At 40.0% G+C, this 17415-nt stretch overlaps 1 protein-coding gene across 3 annotated transcripts; it reads right to left on the bottom strand.

Annotated features, from left to right (window-relative positions):
* Positions 1-2471: 2471 nt before the first annotated feature.
* bnip2 (BCL2 interacting protein 2) lies at positions 2472-15045 on the bottom strand. Of its 3 annotated transcripts, XM_034084678.2 has the most exons (12): positions 13967-15045; positions 10967-11062; positions 10763-10830; positions 10203-10379; positions 8444-8635; positions 7756-7858; positions 7542-7673; positions 7342-7428; positions 7146-7244; positions 6302-6337; positions 5736-5754; positions 2472-3189 (listed from the first exon to the last, which is right to left on the bottom strand). In XM_034084678.2, exons 1-11 carry the CDS (start codon positions 14332-14334, stop codon positions 5742-5744), a joined length of 1371 nt encoding a protein of 456 aa, XP_033940569.1. In that variant the 5' UTR covers positions 14335-15045; the 3' UTR covers positions 2472-3189; positions 5736-5741. The 3 variants fall into 3 exon arrangements, with proteins under 3 accessions (XP_033940569.1, XP_033940567.1, XP_033940568.1); XM_034084676.2 differs by lacking the exon at positions 5736-5754 and having other exon boundaries at positions 13967-15044; XM_034084677.2 differs by lacking the exons at positions 5736-5754; positions 6302-6337 and having other exon boundaries at positions 13967-15036.
* Positions 15046-17415: the final 2370 nt, after the last annotated feature.

The raw sequence follows: 17415 nt of genomic DNA, 5'->3' as shown, positions 1-17415 counted from the left end.
CAGCTGCTAGCTGAGGGATGATAATGGGAGTGGAGGGTGGTATTCCAATGATTATTATTTTTTTTTTTTTTTTTTTTCCCTCCTCCACGAGGTTTCTGGCGTAGAGCTACTGTGACGGCCCGTCCACACGGTGGCGCGCGTTAAAGCTTCCAACGCTTCTGCCCATTCACTTTGAATAGGGTGACATCACTTTTAGCAGGACTGTATTTTGGGAAGCGACGTGGAGCGTTGCTGCGTTGCTCGCTTCAAAAGTTGAGCAATGTTCAATTTTGTTGGCGCCTCGGCAGAAGCGTCAGCCAATGAAATCCCGTTTATGCAAATCTGCCAGTACAAGCGCTAGCCAGTCGAACCGCGTGTATGCTGGGAGAGACTACGCAGGTCATTACCTCATATTCCGGAAAATGGAGGGAAAATTCATTATAGCGGTAGTGAATCACCCGGTGCTGAATGATCGGTCTCTGTTCATCTACCGGGATACAAACCAGGGGAGCGAGGCATGGAGGGAGGTGGCAGGGACAGTGGGTGAAACTGGTAGGTTTTCGCCTGTTGGAGTTTTTTTTTTTTTTTTTCCCAGTTTACTTCGTTTTAACATTGCTATTGCTTTGTATCTCGGGGCAAGAGATTCATGTGATTGGTTGTTGGTCACGTTGCTCGCAAAAAACAGTAGCGTAGGCAAAAATGTACTTTAGGGTGGGCCTGTAAAAATATAAGGTGGGCCAGATTTTTTTGGCAGATTACTTTTAGAATACTTCCGAGTTCCTTTCTTCTTCTTCTTCTTCTTCTGAATACTTTCTTTTCCATAACAGATGGGTATGTTTTGGTGAACGGGAGACACGTATTTTACTGTTTTATCAAGAGCACAACACGACATCTTGGTGTCATTCTGGACAGCTCTCATCTGCACCACACGTAAAACTCACCCATACTGCATTCTTGTACAGTCTTAAAACCTTTCCTTGAAATATGTTATACATGTAAGGTGTCCTTGGGTGCTTTGAAAGGCGCCCCTAAATAGAGTGAATTATCATTATTATTTATTATCTGAAACGATGTAATAACTTTTTTTTTTTTCTTTCAGTCACTTGCCCTATACATTCCGCAGGCCATTCACTTTGATTTGATCCCGTTATAAATGTCATCATTTCGACAATAAATAAATGCTACAAAAACGTTATCTTCCACGTTTTATCTAACCATCTCCGTTTCTACCTTTCAATATATTTTGAAAGAGAACTCTCTCTCTCTCTCATCTGCGTGCGGGGGCGGGGCCTCACAGACACGCTGCATCTCTCGCTTACAGACACGCTGCTGCGCTGTGCAGTGTGCACACGGTTCTGCTGGTAATGAATATTACATTTTGTGAGGAAACTTCTCAACCAATAGTTCCAATAAGTATTCACTTCAGGTTTATGAAAGTAACTGACTCAGATTACTCGTTTTTCAAATGTAACGCCCGCTGAATATACATGATTTTTTGTATTTCTGATTACGTAACGCCGTTACATCTATTCCGTTACAACCCGACCCTGTGTGGGTGAGTGCAAACATTTTCGTTAACACTAGTACCTGACCTGAGTGCCACGGAAGTCGAAGCTCCTGTGACGAGTCTTCCAGGGCCTGGAGGCGAGCATCGATAGCTATCATGGAGCTAGCCAGGGATTGCAGGGAGCCGGCTACGCTACTCTCCATGAGGGGTGTGTTAGTGGCGCTCCCGGACTGGCAGCCTGGGAAGGGGTGGATTTTGGAGGTGGACGGGATCCTGGCTGGAGGGCTCGACTTCCTGCCCTTTTTTATATTACCTCCGCGGCTGCGGCAGCGTCCTCGCCCTGCTCTCTGGGGAGCTGACTGGAGCTGCTGCCCCGGACTGGGGAGCTGTGCTGGAGACCTGATCCGAGAGCTCTCGGAGCTGCGAGAGAGTGAGGCCTGGGGCTGTAGGGATGTCCTGCTGCAGGAGCCGGGCGAAGAGGAAGTCTGCCTCTGGTGATAGGCCGCTGTGGGGAGCCGAACCGGGCTCGAATAATTCCATACCAGGTTCGTGATCTGAATTGTCCGCGTTGGACATCTCGAGCTAGTTTTTCTTGTGCTTTTTTTTTCTTTTCTTTTTTCTCACGAGGAGGAGTATAATACTGCTACTGTTTGCGGTCATCTGCAAATGACAACTGACAGGGAGGAAGAGCAGGCATTTAAGGAATTTAGCATGTGCAGCTATTGGCTGCTGAGGGGTGACGCCCTCATTTAATGAGGGGGGAAGGGAGCCATCGAGTGACGTGTAAGTGACTCGTGTTAGGTCTTCCTTATTGAACTTGCGCTAAGCTTCATTACAGTAGTATCTAAAGCAAACCAATTGAATTGATTGAAGTAATGTGAATATAATTAGTTTTCAAACATATTTTGGTGATTTTTTTTTTAACTCAAATGCTGTAATTTACCTACCTATCTTGTATATAAAAAAAAAAAATACAAAACAATGATGAAATCCATGACTTTACTTGGAGGAAATGTTACATTAAGACCTAAATCTTTGCTTCAGATCATTGCTCTCACAAATGTTCTCCCTACACAACTCAAAGGGCACATTCTGAGTGAAGGGAAAAAAATAAAACTTTATTTTCCCCCAGGCAGGATTTTGATAGAGAACGTCAGCAGTGAAAAGTGAAAAAGGTGCTGTCAACACGTGTTCAATGAAATGCCACTCAACGGGTCAGAGACCTAAAATGCAGTTTAAAATCAGAGCAACCATAAAAATATATTAATTTCTCTCCTTTGTCACCTTTTGAATATAAATATATATTTAAATGTAATAAAGCAGAACATGCATCAATCATTTGTAACAGAGTGCCTTACATAACGTGTAGATACACCAGTAACTAGGGGACACCGATAAGCTAAGTTGGACATGATATATTGGCAGTAAATAAAAATCAGATTAAAAACATTTCAGACAGCAAGTGGAAGAACGCTGAAGATCAAGCTGTGAAAAGTCCCACGATGTAACAGGCAGCACAGTTTCAAAAAGGCACTTCATGATGCAAACAAGTCATCAGTCACGTTGCCCAGAACATAAACATACGAGTGGCTGTTTGAAACATTCTCCGTCGTTTTCCTCCTCCACATCGTGCGGGCTAGCAGGGTCATTCTGGAACAGCAGCCGCTGCGATCTCCACTTTGCCGTGCGCGTCCTGGTCGATTCTGCAGGGAAATTCAACAGTGATCAGACACCTGTGCTACTGGGATGACAGGTCATATAACAAGACATTACATTACAAGATAACCGATATGTAAAATAAAAACAGGCGGCCTTGCAACAGAAACGTTTTTATATTATGGCATACTGAAATGTGATCATTGCCTCTACACCATTACCAAAGGGACCTTTTAGTATGAGAGAATATTTCATTTACTAGTTACTAGTTACTAGACTTACCATCTGCATACAGATACAGTAAATGCCTTACACCCTTACTTTGATAAGCCACAACATAACTGCAATTCAATAACCCCCTTGCAGTGTGAGAAAAAGTTTTTAGAGAGTACTTGTCCATGGACAAGTGAGTTTGGCAATTTACTTGTCCGAATACATTTTTCACTTGTCCAGAATTGACAAAAATTGGGGCCACTGGAATCTTCTTCCTCATCGTATTTTTTACATTTTCCCACAGTTTTTACAACACCGCTAACGTAAGTGAGCGGTAACATTTTACTGCATCACACATAGGGTTGGGTATCGTTTGGATTTTAACGATTCCGGTTCTGCTTTTCGATTCTGGTTATTTTCGGTTCTCGGTTCCGGTTCTTTGAGAGGGTAAATCAGTCCCATGACAAACTGGGAGAAAAATATATTTATGAAAACATTAAGTCAAATCTGTATTCCTATTTACAAATCACTTCATACTGTTGAATTTCTTACGGTTATTGAATACAATTATATAAAAATAATCTCTGCATTGTTTAGTTAGTTCTAAGTGGTGCAGTTTGAGAATGTACAAAGACTCCAGCTCATTCAACACTCTGCAGCTAGACTACTTACGAATACCAAAAGGAGGGAACACGTTAGTCCTGTCTTAGCTACTCTACACTGGCTTCCTGTAACTTTTAGAATTGATTTTAAGGTACTTCTCCTCATATACAAGGCTCTAAAAATGGACAAGGACCCAGCTACATTGCTGACTCTCTAATGAACTACACACCTGCCAGAACACTGCGATCATCAGATGCAGGTCTATTAGAGGTCACCAGAAAGAGTCATAAAAGAAGATCGGTGATGCAGCCTTTGTAAACTACGCCCCAAAACTGTGGAACATGTTACCCAACAATATTAGGGAAGCCAATACATTAGGCATTTTTAAAAGGCAGCTTAAAACCTATCTCTTTACCAAAGCATTTTACTGATTTTACACTATTATACTGCACTATTCTCTGTGATTGACATTGCACTATTTATCTATGTTTTATTCCCCATGTTTTTATTTTTAATTATTTTATCCCACTTTATGCTTTGCTCTTGCTGCTTGTTTTACACAGATGTTATGTCTTATTTTTTACTGATGTAAAGCACTTTGAACTGCAATCCCCTGTATGAAAGGTGCTATACAAATAAAGTTATTATTATTATTATATTTATAGCCTATAGGCCTAGCGCTTTTCTACAACTCAAAGACACTTGCACGCTTACACATGTCCTGCAATACACATGCTGCAGCTGCCCAGCTACTCACTGTTTGTAAAAGTTAATAAATAGTATAAATAGCATTTCAATAATGTACTTTCTATACCCTGCTTCATAAACAATACTGACATCCCTGCTCCTCCGAGTCTGGGGGTCCGGGGATGTGAGGACAGCGCGAGGACAGACAGGGAGGCTGCTTCACTTCATAAAGGAAATGGTGGTCAATATTAACAACACAGGAGCTAAAACGCTTAATAACCTTCATTACGTGTTAGAGAGAGAACATAAGAACGTTTGACAAAGATGAGGCTGTTAACGAGCAGCAGATCCGCTGTGTGTAGAAAGAGAGAGACGCTGAGCTGCACCATGCAGCGATCAGCTGATACGGAGCATAGAGAGAGAGCTGCAGTCCGCGGGGCTCGGCCTCCTGTCCTCACAACTCTTATTAATCCCGGTACCGGACAATTGTTATTTGTTCCTACTCGGAACCGAGTTTTGCTTCCCAACCCTGCCACGGTGCTACACTTCCCGCCCGCCCCGTCTAACTGTACAGAAAGCGGCGAGATGCATTTCCTTAGGAATCGACTAGCAGAACCGAAACTAACATTTCTAAACGAACAATGGCGGACACGGACAATTTGCGAATGAGTTCTGCCTTTTGTAAACTGAATGTATCAATAATTTGTCAATAAATCGGGGCGAAAAACGTCACTTGTCCGCCGGACAAGTCAATTGAAAGATCTACTTGTCCGATATTGTAAATAACACGTCCCGGACGGTGGGACGTGTACTTTTTCGCACACTGCCTTGTCTGTGCTTATCAGTATAGAGTGGAAACAAGTCTGTGTGCATGAGGGTAAGGTTTGCAGTATTACTAAACATCGGCAAGGAGTGGGTATGCAGTGAGTCATGCAGAGAGCTGTGAGAGTGGACAAGCCCAGTGTTCAGTGAGAGAGTTATCGAGTGCATCCGTGTGAGGATATGGTTACAGTGCAAACCACAACACCACAGTAACAAAGACTTCCCTGTAGGTCCACCCCACCAGTCGTACAAATATGAACAAACTTACCCAAGATCAAATTCTAAACCTGGTTTTTAAAAAGACACATGCAAAGTAAGATCTACTTGAGGCCCCAACTTTAATATCAGAAAGCAGCAATGCAATTATTTAGCTGGAAAAGTATGTGCTGGACATAAATCAATAATTCAGTGTCTGTACCTTGTACCAGTACCTTTGGTATGCAATAGGCTACTAAGGGTACATGATGTTTTAACAACTGATCGCTGATATTAAATTGAGGCAAGAATAGAGAACATATAAACAAGAATGGATTTTGAAATGTACTTTACAGGATTGGCTCAGAAATTAGATTAAGTTGGTTAAATAATGACCAAGCCACCTATTTCTGGAAACCAATCAAGCTTCTCAGTTTGCTATTGAGTGAACATCCTTAATCCACTGAGGGGAAAATGTGGGACATTTAGAGAGGACAGCAAATCATCCAACTACAAACATTCGGGACAGAACAAAGTGTATTGTTGCATTTTTGAAAGCCAACGGATCATTTCGTTGTTAGTTTGTGAATTGCAAAACAACAAAGTGCTGAGACTGACCCTGGTTGTAAGTGTATATACCTTTTACGGCTTTTCCTATTTTTTTCTTCGTCAAACCTTAAGAGGGGGCAGGGAAATGGAGTTAAGGAAAAAAGAATAACAGCCAACAGCAACCAGACATCCACAAAGAGCAAACACATTTGGTAAAGAGATGAATTTGCATTGAAGCTTTTACAAAAGCCACATGGAAACTAGGCCGCATCAGGTAAAGTAGAAAATACAGCATGAGCTCAATAATGATGCAGAACAGCGAAGGTCAACCAGAGGAAAATACAAATTCCTTGATAGCTGTTTATGGGACAAAACAAATCTACATTTTCTAGTAACGTTGATACTTGTTGAAGGTTAAATAAACTCATGAGTGCATAAGGCTATACTGTTCTCTGTTTAAATCTTAGTAGCTTGCATTTGGATCTCTTCTAGTGAGTCAGCCTTAAAACCCCCGACATCTTGTCTATACTGGCCATACAGGAAAAGCTAAATGTTACTGTGGCACCACCTACAGATGAAATCCAACCACAGTCTGCAGAATCAGCCAGATAATAGGGGGAAAAAGCAAGGGACATGACGTCTTTTACATTTTTACCTACACAGATTACATCTGTAAAAGGTAAATACATGTCAGATTACTTCTACTGGAGGAGTCAGGTTTTTTCAATTATTATATTTCAAGTATTGATTCATTGCACAGCTGTAAGATCTGCAGTCACCAGGTTCACTTCATGGAAACAAAATGTCTTCCCTCAACAGAGAACCACCCGATGTAAACATAACAACGCTCGTGTATCATAAAAAACATGTTGCCATATCCCAGAAGGTCTGATTTGGCTTGAAAAGTGCGTGTGTTTGAGTGGACTGTACTTACTCTTTGATACAATCGGGTATGGACACATACTCCATTGGAACCAGTTCTGCAAGGTCTGTCAAGCTGAACACATACTGGAGTTTCTGACTAAATTTGGTGCTGTCAAAAAAGAAAAAGGGGAAATATCAAAATCTAAAAGGTTACCAGAGTGAATCTTAATTTCATAATTTTAGTGACTTTAAACATTACAAATTACCTTATGAAAGGTTTTGTGAGTGCCAGCAGCGTGCGAATAAACCAGGAGGGATGAACGATTATCAAAGACTTCAAGTTCTTCCTTAGCCTGTACAGAAAGGGAGGGAAATAGACAACATGTAATCACATATTAGAGACAACTGTCTGAGGATTGGCCTGATGCTCTGCTTGTTTCCGAGTGTGACGTTCACTCCGACTGACCTCCTGTCAATCTGCTGATAACACTTTCTGAGCCAGCCGACAGTTGGCATCTTTTTCCTTGAGGTGGCCCCGTTCAAATACACAATCATATAGTTCTCAGCAACCAAAAGTTCAAGTGTGCCGATGACATACCTGCAGGAAACAGGGAAATAACATTAGCGCTGGATCCAAATGGTTTGCTCACAAGGCCAGAAGAAATCAAATAAACACTCACTTGAATAAATTGTCCATGATGTATCTGTAATTTGGTTGACTGCTTTCAGGCATATAGCACACAGCGAACACAATTATGGCATTCAAACCGTCTCCATAGTAACCTACAGTGAAAAATCAAACATGAAAAATGAATGTTTCAGTATCAAAACACTGTTTTCATTGTCAAAAAAGTTCACAGGGTATATGCAGGAATCCTGAAGTCAAATGTAATACCTTTTAAGACCTTTTTTAAGACCCTTTCCATACATTTTAAGACCTCATCGCCACTTCGAGTTTTAACCGGTTACATTGGAGACACACTTTACAACTTGCATTTCCCCATAACGATGTTGTTTAACAACCGGCGTAAACGGACCTTCGAGCGCTATCAAGCAGTGAGCGTGCGATGTCCTGTTCAGATGACGTCAAATCCAACCTGATGCCATAAATAAACTACACAGAATCACACTACACACCTACGCAATGATTACATTCAGGCAGACGGTAGAACACAACCTCTTTGGACAATTTATATACTTATTAAAAACAAGCTACAAAATGTAATACCTTGGAAAATGCCGTTTAATACTTTTTAATTGCCTTAATTTTCCCTAAATTAATTTATCAACTTGTCTTTTAATACTTTTTAAGACCCCGCGGACACCCTGGTTCAACTTTTCCATCAGTTTATTATTTATGCCACTGACCTCCATGGCTGATAACCCTCTTGTAAGGTTCGATGGCCTTCATGTCCACTCTGTGCTCCTGCTCTCCGATGCGAAACACCCTCCAGCGCCGACCCTCCTCCCTCTCCTCCCTCTGCTCCGAGGCGGAGTACTCCTGGACGGACTCCACGCCCTTCTGTAGGACTTCTGTGGTTTTCGGCTTGGGGAGGTCATCTGAAGGAGAGGGGGCATTTTTAAACCCACAGCCTGGAGGCTACACACACAATGGATGGGATTGTGTAATCAAAGCAGACGGACCTGTCTGATCTTTTTAAATGTTTAGATCACTCAATTTATTCATAGTTTACAATAACATGCATTGTAATCATTGGAAATTAAGATTGCATAACATTTTCTGCTTTTACTTTTTGCATCTGGGCTGCATGCTTTCTCTCTGAATCAACACCAACAATCAAATCTCAACTTCCATGTCTCCCTTTCACTTGAGGTCAACATTTACAAATACCTGACACTATTTCCTGGGAGAAAACCTGTAATTGTTCCCTGCATGTGAAATAAATATGTCGTGCAAAATACTGATTATTTTTGTACGTCTTTTGTAGAATATATAGGTGCATGATGTGCACAATGTCTACAATGTATACCATGCGTCATCTAGACACCAAGTAAATGTTTAAAATATCATAGGTCAAGCATGCAAAAAATTAAATAAAATGCGAATAGTGCAACCAAATCACATCAACACACTTACTTATACAAGTGTGTTGATGTGATTTGGTTGCACTATTCGCCTTTTATCTCTGTAAGCAGTCCATTCAAGAAATCAGTTGTTTCCTTTAGAGCACTGTATGATCCTCATACTCAAATGTAGCGTGGACATGAATGGTAAAAGGTTTATAAAATAAACTACCAAATGAATAATAATATAAAAATATATTTTAGGTGGTAAAATGCCAAATGTATTGCATCACCAATTCAATTTGGCATAATTTGGGTGCTATATTGTATTAATTAATTGTCATTTCCTGTGTGTGACACAGCAAATTACCAATAACCAAATAGCAGATGTAAGCAGGTGTTAAAATGGCTAGTTTGTGATAACTGCAGCATTACTGTGCAGATTGAACTTGATTGATTGATTGATACTCAACGCATTTCAAGGGAAAAAAATGCCATGCATATAAACAATAACTGAAATGAAGTTCATGAAACACAAAACCTCCCCATGATTTGTTGAACAACAGACAACAAAACAAAATCGGGACAATATGGCTTGATTGACTCGTGGTTCGGCAGAACAAAATGGGGGCTGTCCAGAAGACCTTACCACACGGGAGAGAGAAACCTGTTGCTGGCCTGCAGCCTGTTTCCAGGCTGAGAAGGGAAACACTGCTTCAAAGTGAAAAAGAGGAAGGCAGCATTGCGGAAACAGAAAAACGACAAAGCACATTTTAACTACACTGAAGGCAGTCAGCTGCCTACCCCATATATGTACAATCAGGAAGGAAATAAAAACAAGACAATAGAACCCAGAAATAAAATGCTGGACTGATAACACATTTGATCCTGTGTTAAAAGCCAATACAGAAAGAAGAGTACTTCTTTTCATAAAAAAATTACACATCTGTAGACTTCATCTGGGTCCAATTTAAAAAGGCATCTTTGCACCTCCCTCTTCATCAAGTCAATCTAAAATGAACTCTTTGAACTTTCAGTGTTACTTAAACAAACGGGGTTTAAAAACTGTAATTCGTATCCTGTCATGATACAAACGTCTTACCCTCCCATTCAAACTCATTGCTGTTGTCTGACGGTGTGTCTATGTCATCGAGGTCCAGCTCTGTGCTCTCATCCAGCTCGTCGGAGAGGAGGGAGCCTTCGCTGCGGTCCAGAGTGAGACTGATGTCCGGAGCGGCGAGCTTCCTCTTTGCCTTCTTGCCATGGTCCATTCCATAGCCTGGGGTGGAGGACAAACCAGCAGTGTTTATACTGTCTGTGAGAACAATTAAAGAGTCCATTCCTTCGTTCAGCTCAAACTAATATGAGGCTTCTTTTTAGTTTGAGTCATGATATCAAATGATCTCTTCCACCAGTACGGTCTTTCGCTTCAAAATTCCCTCTCACCGTCTGAGAGGATTCACAGTAAAAGAAAAATATTGTTAGATACCCTTTTGTGTGATAACTCAGACGATGATATTAGTTTTGGCTGAAGTTAAGAACGCATTTTTAAGAGAATGAACAGGAGTATTATACTGACTAATACATCTCTGATCACAATGTGGATTTTAAGATATACTTGAAAATGTGTCCTTTTTTAAGCAATGCACTTTTTCTTATTACCAGGGTCTATCTCTTCAGAGGTTCCTGCAAAAAGATCATCTTCCAGCTCCTCTTCCTCCGGTAGGGGCCTAATAATCAAACAGCAGGTGATAAAGCTTTCAGTAGGATTATACTTCATGTGACTTTCAAAACACAAAGGTGTGAAACAAATCTGTGAACTATAATCCATATGTGATGAACAACATTATGACCGATTGACAATACCGCGGAAAGTCCTCATCCTGCCACTCCTCCTTCAGTTCAACTCCTTCCATCCTTAGACGAGCTTCTGTTGTGGCAACTGACTCTTGGCGCTCCAAGCTGGAAATGGAAACAAAAAAAGTTATGCCATCTTTTAAGTGTAACAATCTCTAATTGCTAAAAGGCCCTCTTGTAATACACATTTATTAAGATCAACAGCAGGGCCAGCAGAGATGATCCGTGACAAACAAAACACATAATGAGTTGTCTTAGAACAGCTGCTTGTGACTTGTACAATACTCAAAGGATTATGGGGGAAGCAACGACCAGGAGTCAAAGGCAGTTTATATTCTTGGGTTTCTATATCAGCGACTAAAACAGGGTAATGATTATGGATAATGATGGAAGGCTACAAAACATTAGATACACCATACTAAAGTTGGACAAAAGCACATAATACTTCAAATAAGGTGAGGAATAATTTTCTGTTCTGCATCTTTTTTTATTTGATTTGAAGGGATTCAATGGAGCAAAACACAAGAATCAAAATAGGTTTATTGACTTTCTCCCTGACACTTAAAATCAATAGGCTAGAGCTAACTCCTCAGTTTTCATTAGCAGGTTACAGTGACATGCAGGGTTTCCCACACAGACTATACTTGGGCGGGCCGCCCAGGTATATTAACGACCGCCCAAGTATATTTCGCGACCCATTTCGTTTTTTTTTCTTTTTATAATTTTTTTTTCCCCGTCCGTGACCACGACGCGATCTGCGATTGATTAACTTGTGGACAATGATCCCTCGCTCTACGCCTCCTGTACCCAGTCCCGGACTGGCCATCGGGAGGACCGGGGGGTTTCCCGATGGCCTGGCCTGTTAAGTGGCCTGCCTCACACAGGGTGACTGGCTGTCTACATGATGTGGCCTGCCGACATGGCCACTGTCATACAGATCATAAATCAATGCCCTTGATTGGGCTCTGTGTGTCATTCAAGCTCAGATAACCTCAGCTCAGGTGAGGTAAAGGACTCTCTGAGTGTTTAGATAGTTAACTTAGTCTAAGTTCTCAGTGGGTCTCAAACGGTTTGGTCATCATTTATGTAAACACATATTTCCATTTGAGGGGGTAGTGATTAGTAAAATATGCATGAATAACTAAAAAAAAAGTTAACTAGGTGAAAAAAGGTAAGATACACTTTTAAAACTTGTTGAGAGCTAAAACTAGTCTTTGCTGCTGCCTCAAAGAGGAGCAGGAGGGAGAGGAGGGAGAGTGTTCATGTAACACTGACATGAACAAGCGATTTGTATCTTCACAGCTGGAAATACTGCTTACCAAGAGTTTGGCTTTTAGGATAAACCTTATAGTTCTAATGCATACTTTATAATAACGGGTAATAACAGCTTTCTGTGTTGTGGTTAACCCGATCTGTTACTTACGACCTTAGCATCACATCAGAGCGAAACCCTGCTTATGTTCATATAAAAAACGTTATGTTTCTCCACAAGATGACATGGGCTTTTTGATCCGATTTGATCAAATATTTGATTATCTGATGAATCACGTTACTGCATGTTGATTGCATATCTCCTCTAGAGTTTCCGCTTCTAACTTGCCACATAATAAGATCACTGGCTTCTTGAAAAGCTTTTCAAGCTTGTATTAAAGGCTTAGTTTATAAACCATAAGGCCACTCACTAATGCGGACCATGGTCTCTGTATCTCTGCTGTATAGAGCTCCCTTTGATGCATTAATCACTTACACGGCCGTATTGTGCTTCCAGACACAAACACATTCTGGGTATTTGGTGCTCAACATTTCAAAAAAGTTGAGCTCTTTGCTTGTGTATTGTAATCCCCTAACATCTGAAATCCAACTGAGAGAGGTGCAGTGGAAGTGCCCCAGGAATGTGGTTTTCTTAAAAGGACACCCTTGGATTGAAAGGGTGTTTGTGAACAGCTTATTCAAACTGTAAAGATTATTATTAACTACATTTTATATTTGTAGTCCTTGAGCACATTTTAGGGGACTTGTGATGTTTGAAATATCATGACATTTTACACGTGCACTACAAATCGAACAAAAAGCTAATGAACATTTGCATGCCAATATTGACCCATATTCGTGATGTGAAACAGACTATAAGTGTATTTTAACAAATATTTAAATAACAGAGTTCAGTTCTCTGACATCAATACAGTATAAGCTAGTAGGAACCATTGCAAGATGCCTGGAGTTACTCTGGCACGGACCTGTTTACAAAAGCCTCTAAAAATGACCTGTCTGTCAGATAAATATCCACTTGGCCTGTTTTGGCTTTAGTGAAGCACTCTCGAGTTTAAATGTACAATTATTCCGTAAACAAAGATGCATATTATTCAAAATTAATGTATAAAAAGGCAAATGCACAATACATAGAAGCCCCTTACAATTTTTAACCTAGATCAACACAGTGGTCATTTGCAGGCAATGAATGTTTGTCAGAGGTCAGTGAAATGATGCTCTGTGCATGTAACGTTGGCTCACGGTCCACAGATGTTCCACTTTTTGTTGAGATGTGCAAGAAGTGTTAATTAACTATATGGAAATGTTTGACATCATAAACTGGACTATGTGTGTATTGTGTACACCACATTTAACATGGAAATACATCCTTACCAGCCTCGAGCTTCTACTTTTCCTGTTGTTCTGGTCAAACAGCAAACACAGAAATGTCACAGGGTTTAAAAAAAGTTATATCCTTCACTTTTAGTATTCAAGCTTGTTTTTAGACTAAGCATTTCATTAGAAAATAAATGATGTTAAGTTTATATTTGAAATCCACTATAGGGTGTTCCTGAATCAGTTTAACATTGTTTCTTTTTTGTTTGGTACTGTATAAATGCTGGTCTTTTAAGGCATCTGTCTCTAGTGCTGGATTCTGAGAGAGAACAGTATGTTTGCGATGGAGAGATGAAACCAGGAACTAGCTTATATAATTAAGTTGCCAACATGTAAACCACACTTAAAAATACACATACAGACCTTCCAATGGGTCCAGGGGGACAGCGGGGCTGGGGGAGGCTCACCGGGGTAGAGCTTCTCGCTCCCGGCTGTTCCTGCTCATTGTCTGGAGTTGTCCTTTCCTGTGGCGTACCTCTTGTTTTGGTTAGACTTTCTTGAAGTGCCTCTTCGCCATTTTCCACTGTAGACGTTGTGCTATTTTCTAATTCGTCTAGTTCCTCCTCATCACATTCTCCAGACACTCCAGAAGATGAAGGACTAGACGCCTGTCTGTTTCCCAGCTCTTCAAGAGTCTTCCTGGGAGTGACAAAATCTGTGCTGCTTTTGTTTAAATTCATATCACCTACACCCTTCAGCACCGCTTCACTCTCAGTAACTTCCGTTGCCATCAGTTTCTTCTGTTCACTAGAACCGCTAGAGCGGATCTGAGTGAAGGAGTCCGCCAATTAAAAGTTGAAACACCGGTTTGCTAGTTGAACTAAATCAGTTATAGAACTGCATCTGACTTGTAAACTTGTAAAGTTCGGGGCCAGCGTGCTAGCTCTCGTCCGCTATACAGCTAGCCAGAAGGACTGTTGTTGTTGACAGCTAGCTATCCCGACTAACAGCTATATTATTGACCAAAAAGTGTTATATGTCGCACAGGGTGGACAAATAGTCACCTTTTCCAAATGCGTCAGGGTGCGTGAAGACAGGAGTCGAAAAAAGTGCTAGCTTTGCTTAAGCAACGGTGCACAGTGTTCCTACTTATCAATTTCCTCCCCTCCTTCCTCCAAGTCAGAATGTTCTCCTGTGTACGTAACGTTAGTCACGCTAATGCTAGCATATGCGCTAGTTAGCTAGCTAACCAATTTAGCCACAGCAAAAGACTAGCTTATGTTGTCCACTTTGCACCGGCATTTATCCATACAACCAAGCTAGTTGTCAATTACGACACAACGTTAGGACAACAGTCCCAAGGGTCCTTGTAAGGTACAAGGTGAGTATCCACTGATTAAACTAGCCGGTAACGGCAGAAGACGGTTATTAGCTAACTAACCGGAGCATTCTGTTGTTGAGTTTTCAGCTAACGTCAGAGGAAGCGAGCGTGCTGTGGAGTTGCCAGTTGTGTTTCCTGCAGGTTAGTATCTACACGTTCTACCTTCACCTCTGAAACACTAAGCACACTAAGATATGGTATCTTTGTTTTTTAAATAAAATGTAGAATGAATCGTTTTCACCATCTGAATTATAACGTGCTTCAATGCCTCGTCGTTATCCTACTTTATTAAAAATATTCACTTCTGTTCAGTTTCTCACGTCACATGTTTAAACGACCCAAACAAATGTCATAAAGTGCATTACGCTCCAATTTTATTTCCAAACAGCTTATATCAAGTTATTTTGGAATACGTCAATAGAGAATATATGAGTCCAAATAGTTCTGACTGATCTATGTAAAATGAGCAAACCTGGCACCCCTGCCGGATTTGGTCCTTCAAAACTGTCGAGGTGTCACAGCAGAATCTGCTAAACATGTAACTTCGATTTACATTGTTAATTTGAATTCCCCATAAACATCATCAATACATTGTCAACTGCATTTTGATTTCAGTTATAGTAGTAGAGCTACATATTGTATGTATGTAATGTAGCATATTGAATTAATTTACATTAACATTTTATTATGTGTTTTATTGTGTACTTCTACCTCAAGTAGCCTACACTTTTTTATTGTACTTCTGTGATTTAGCTAGGGTGCATTTTTGACTGAACTACTTTTCACTTTACTTTTTGAATTACAGAATAGCTACTTGAACATATTGTAAATGTAGGTCCACCTTACCATAACTCTATATATTTTAGGTTGGGTATTGGTAGGTCCAAGCTTCATAAGCAACCTCTGTTTTGTTGCTATGCAAACACACAAATGTATGAGTGTCAACTTGAGAGTTCAATTCAAAATTCCATGCTGCAGTGTCAGACCGAGACTTGTAGAAATGTAACACTCCATGTGTATCATGCAGTATTTAAGACTACATCATAACATAACATTTAAAACGAGTTACATTTTGTGTGGTTTATTATAATTTTTCCGCTATCATTTTAATATGATTTTGAAGGAGGTGCATTAGTCACTTCATAAATCTGAGCTTTACCTTTAGTGACATATATTTGTCACTAGGTGGAGGCAGAGGCTCACTTTAACACTGCATGCAAGGGAAGCCTTTATTGATACACATCCGCTATAATTCATACCTTTGTGAGAAATAAACTGCAGTCTGAGGTTTAATTACGAAGCTAACTTTTAAGTTACATTTCTAGATGTTCGATATATATGGGAATTTAGAAATAACATGACAATATCATGTCTTTGTATTTACAAATTAATTTGGGTAAAGTCATCCTTCAGGTTTGGCATTATCAATAAATCATTCTGAAGAGTATAGAACATGTCAGTCCATTTGAGTTTTAAGAGCTTTTAGCCCCACTTATTTCTTAACGGCAACAGATATTCTATCATTTCTTTTTTGGTGATAGTTATAATTACCATTTTATTATCAGACCTCATGGATACAAGACAAGACAGCTATAGATCTAAGATAATGATGTTGCCTGGTTAATACCTCCTCTGTGTGCAACGGATCATTCAGTGTAATTTCTAATTAACACATTGCTATTTACTCTGTTGGGATCATTAGTCCTCATCACAAAAGGATAATCCCGTCAAATTGAGAGTTTATGCTTGCCTTCCACCTTCCATCATGGTGCTGTTTGCTAATGAGTCTTGTTGCAATTATCTAACAAATTAAGACAAATGCTGCCCGTTCAGCCAAGATAAATGTATAGAGCCCGGATATAGCATTAACACATAGTATAACACAGATGTATGCCTCATGTTTTTAGTGAATTCATTTAACCATTATACCCAAAATGTAAAAAGAAAAGAGAAAAAATAAATACAATAGCATGTCATTAATCATGAGTTTGGATATCATTTTGTACGTGTTCTTATTATTGTTTTATTGATATTTTACAGTGTGAAATTGTAGTGAAAATGCTAAATACTGACAATGAAAAATAATTATTAAAGCTTCCTTTTTAGCCAAATAATATAAATATCATCCATTATGATATTGCTGCAAAAAAAGCCCTCGCAAAGTATAGCCTGAACGACTACATATTGCACTATTGTCATTTTTATGTTGTATTGTTTATTACACTAACTCTCAAATCTCTCTTCAATACACAATTAGGTGTCAGAGAGCAGCTATTGTTTTTCATGCAGTTCCCTGATGATTAAAACACAAAAAAATAGTAGCATTGTCTGATGCAAAATGTTTCTCCTTTTAAAAGTAATACAAGAACTGCTTTCTTAACGCGGCCGCTGTAGCAGACCCCTCCTTTCATGATGAAAGAAGGGTTGAACGCTAGGATCAGAGATGGAAGTTGTAACCTATTTGTGAAGCAGAATCATTAGGAAGATTCTC

This window comes from Pseudochaenichthys georgianus, chromosome 6 (assembly GCF_902827115.2).
Source record: "Pseudochaenichthys georgianus chromosome 6, fPseGeo1.2, whole genome shotgun sequence".
Taxonomy (NCBI): domain Eukaryota; kingdom Metazoa; phylum Chordata; class Actinopteri; order Perciformes; family Channichthyidae; genus Pseudochaenichthys; species Pseudochaenichthys georgianus.
This window is presented reverse-complemented; position numbering and strand designations above follow the sequence as displayed.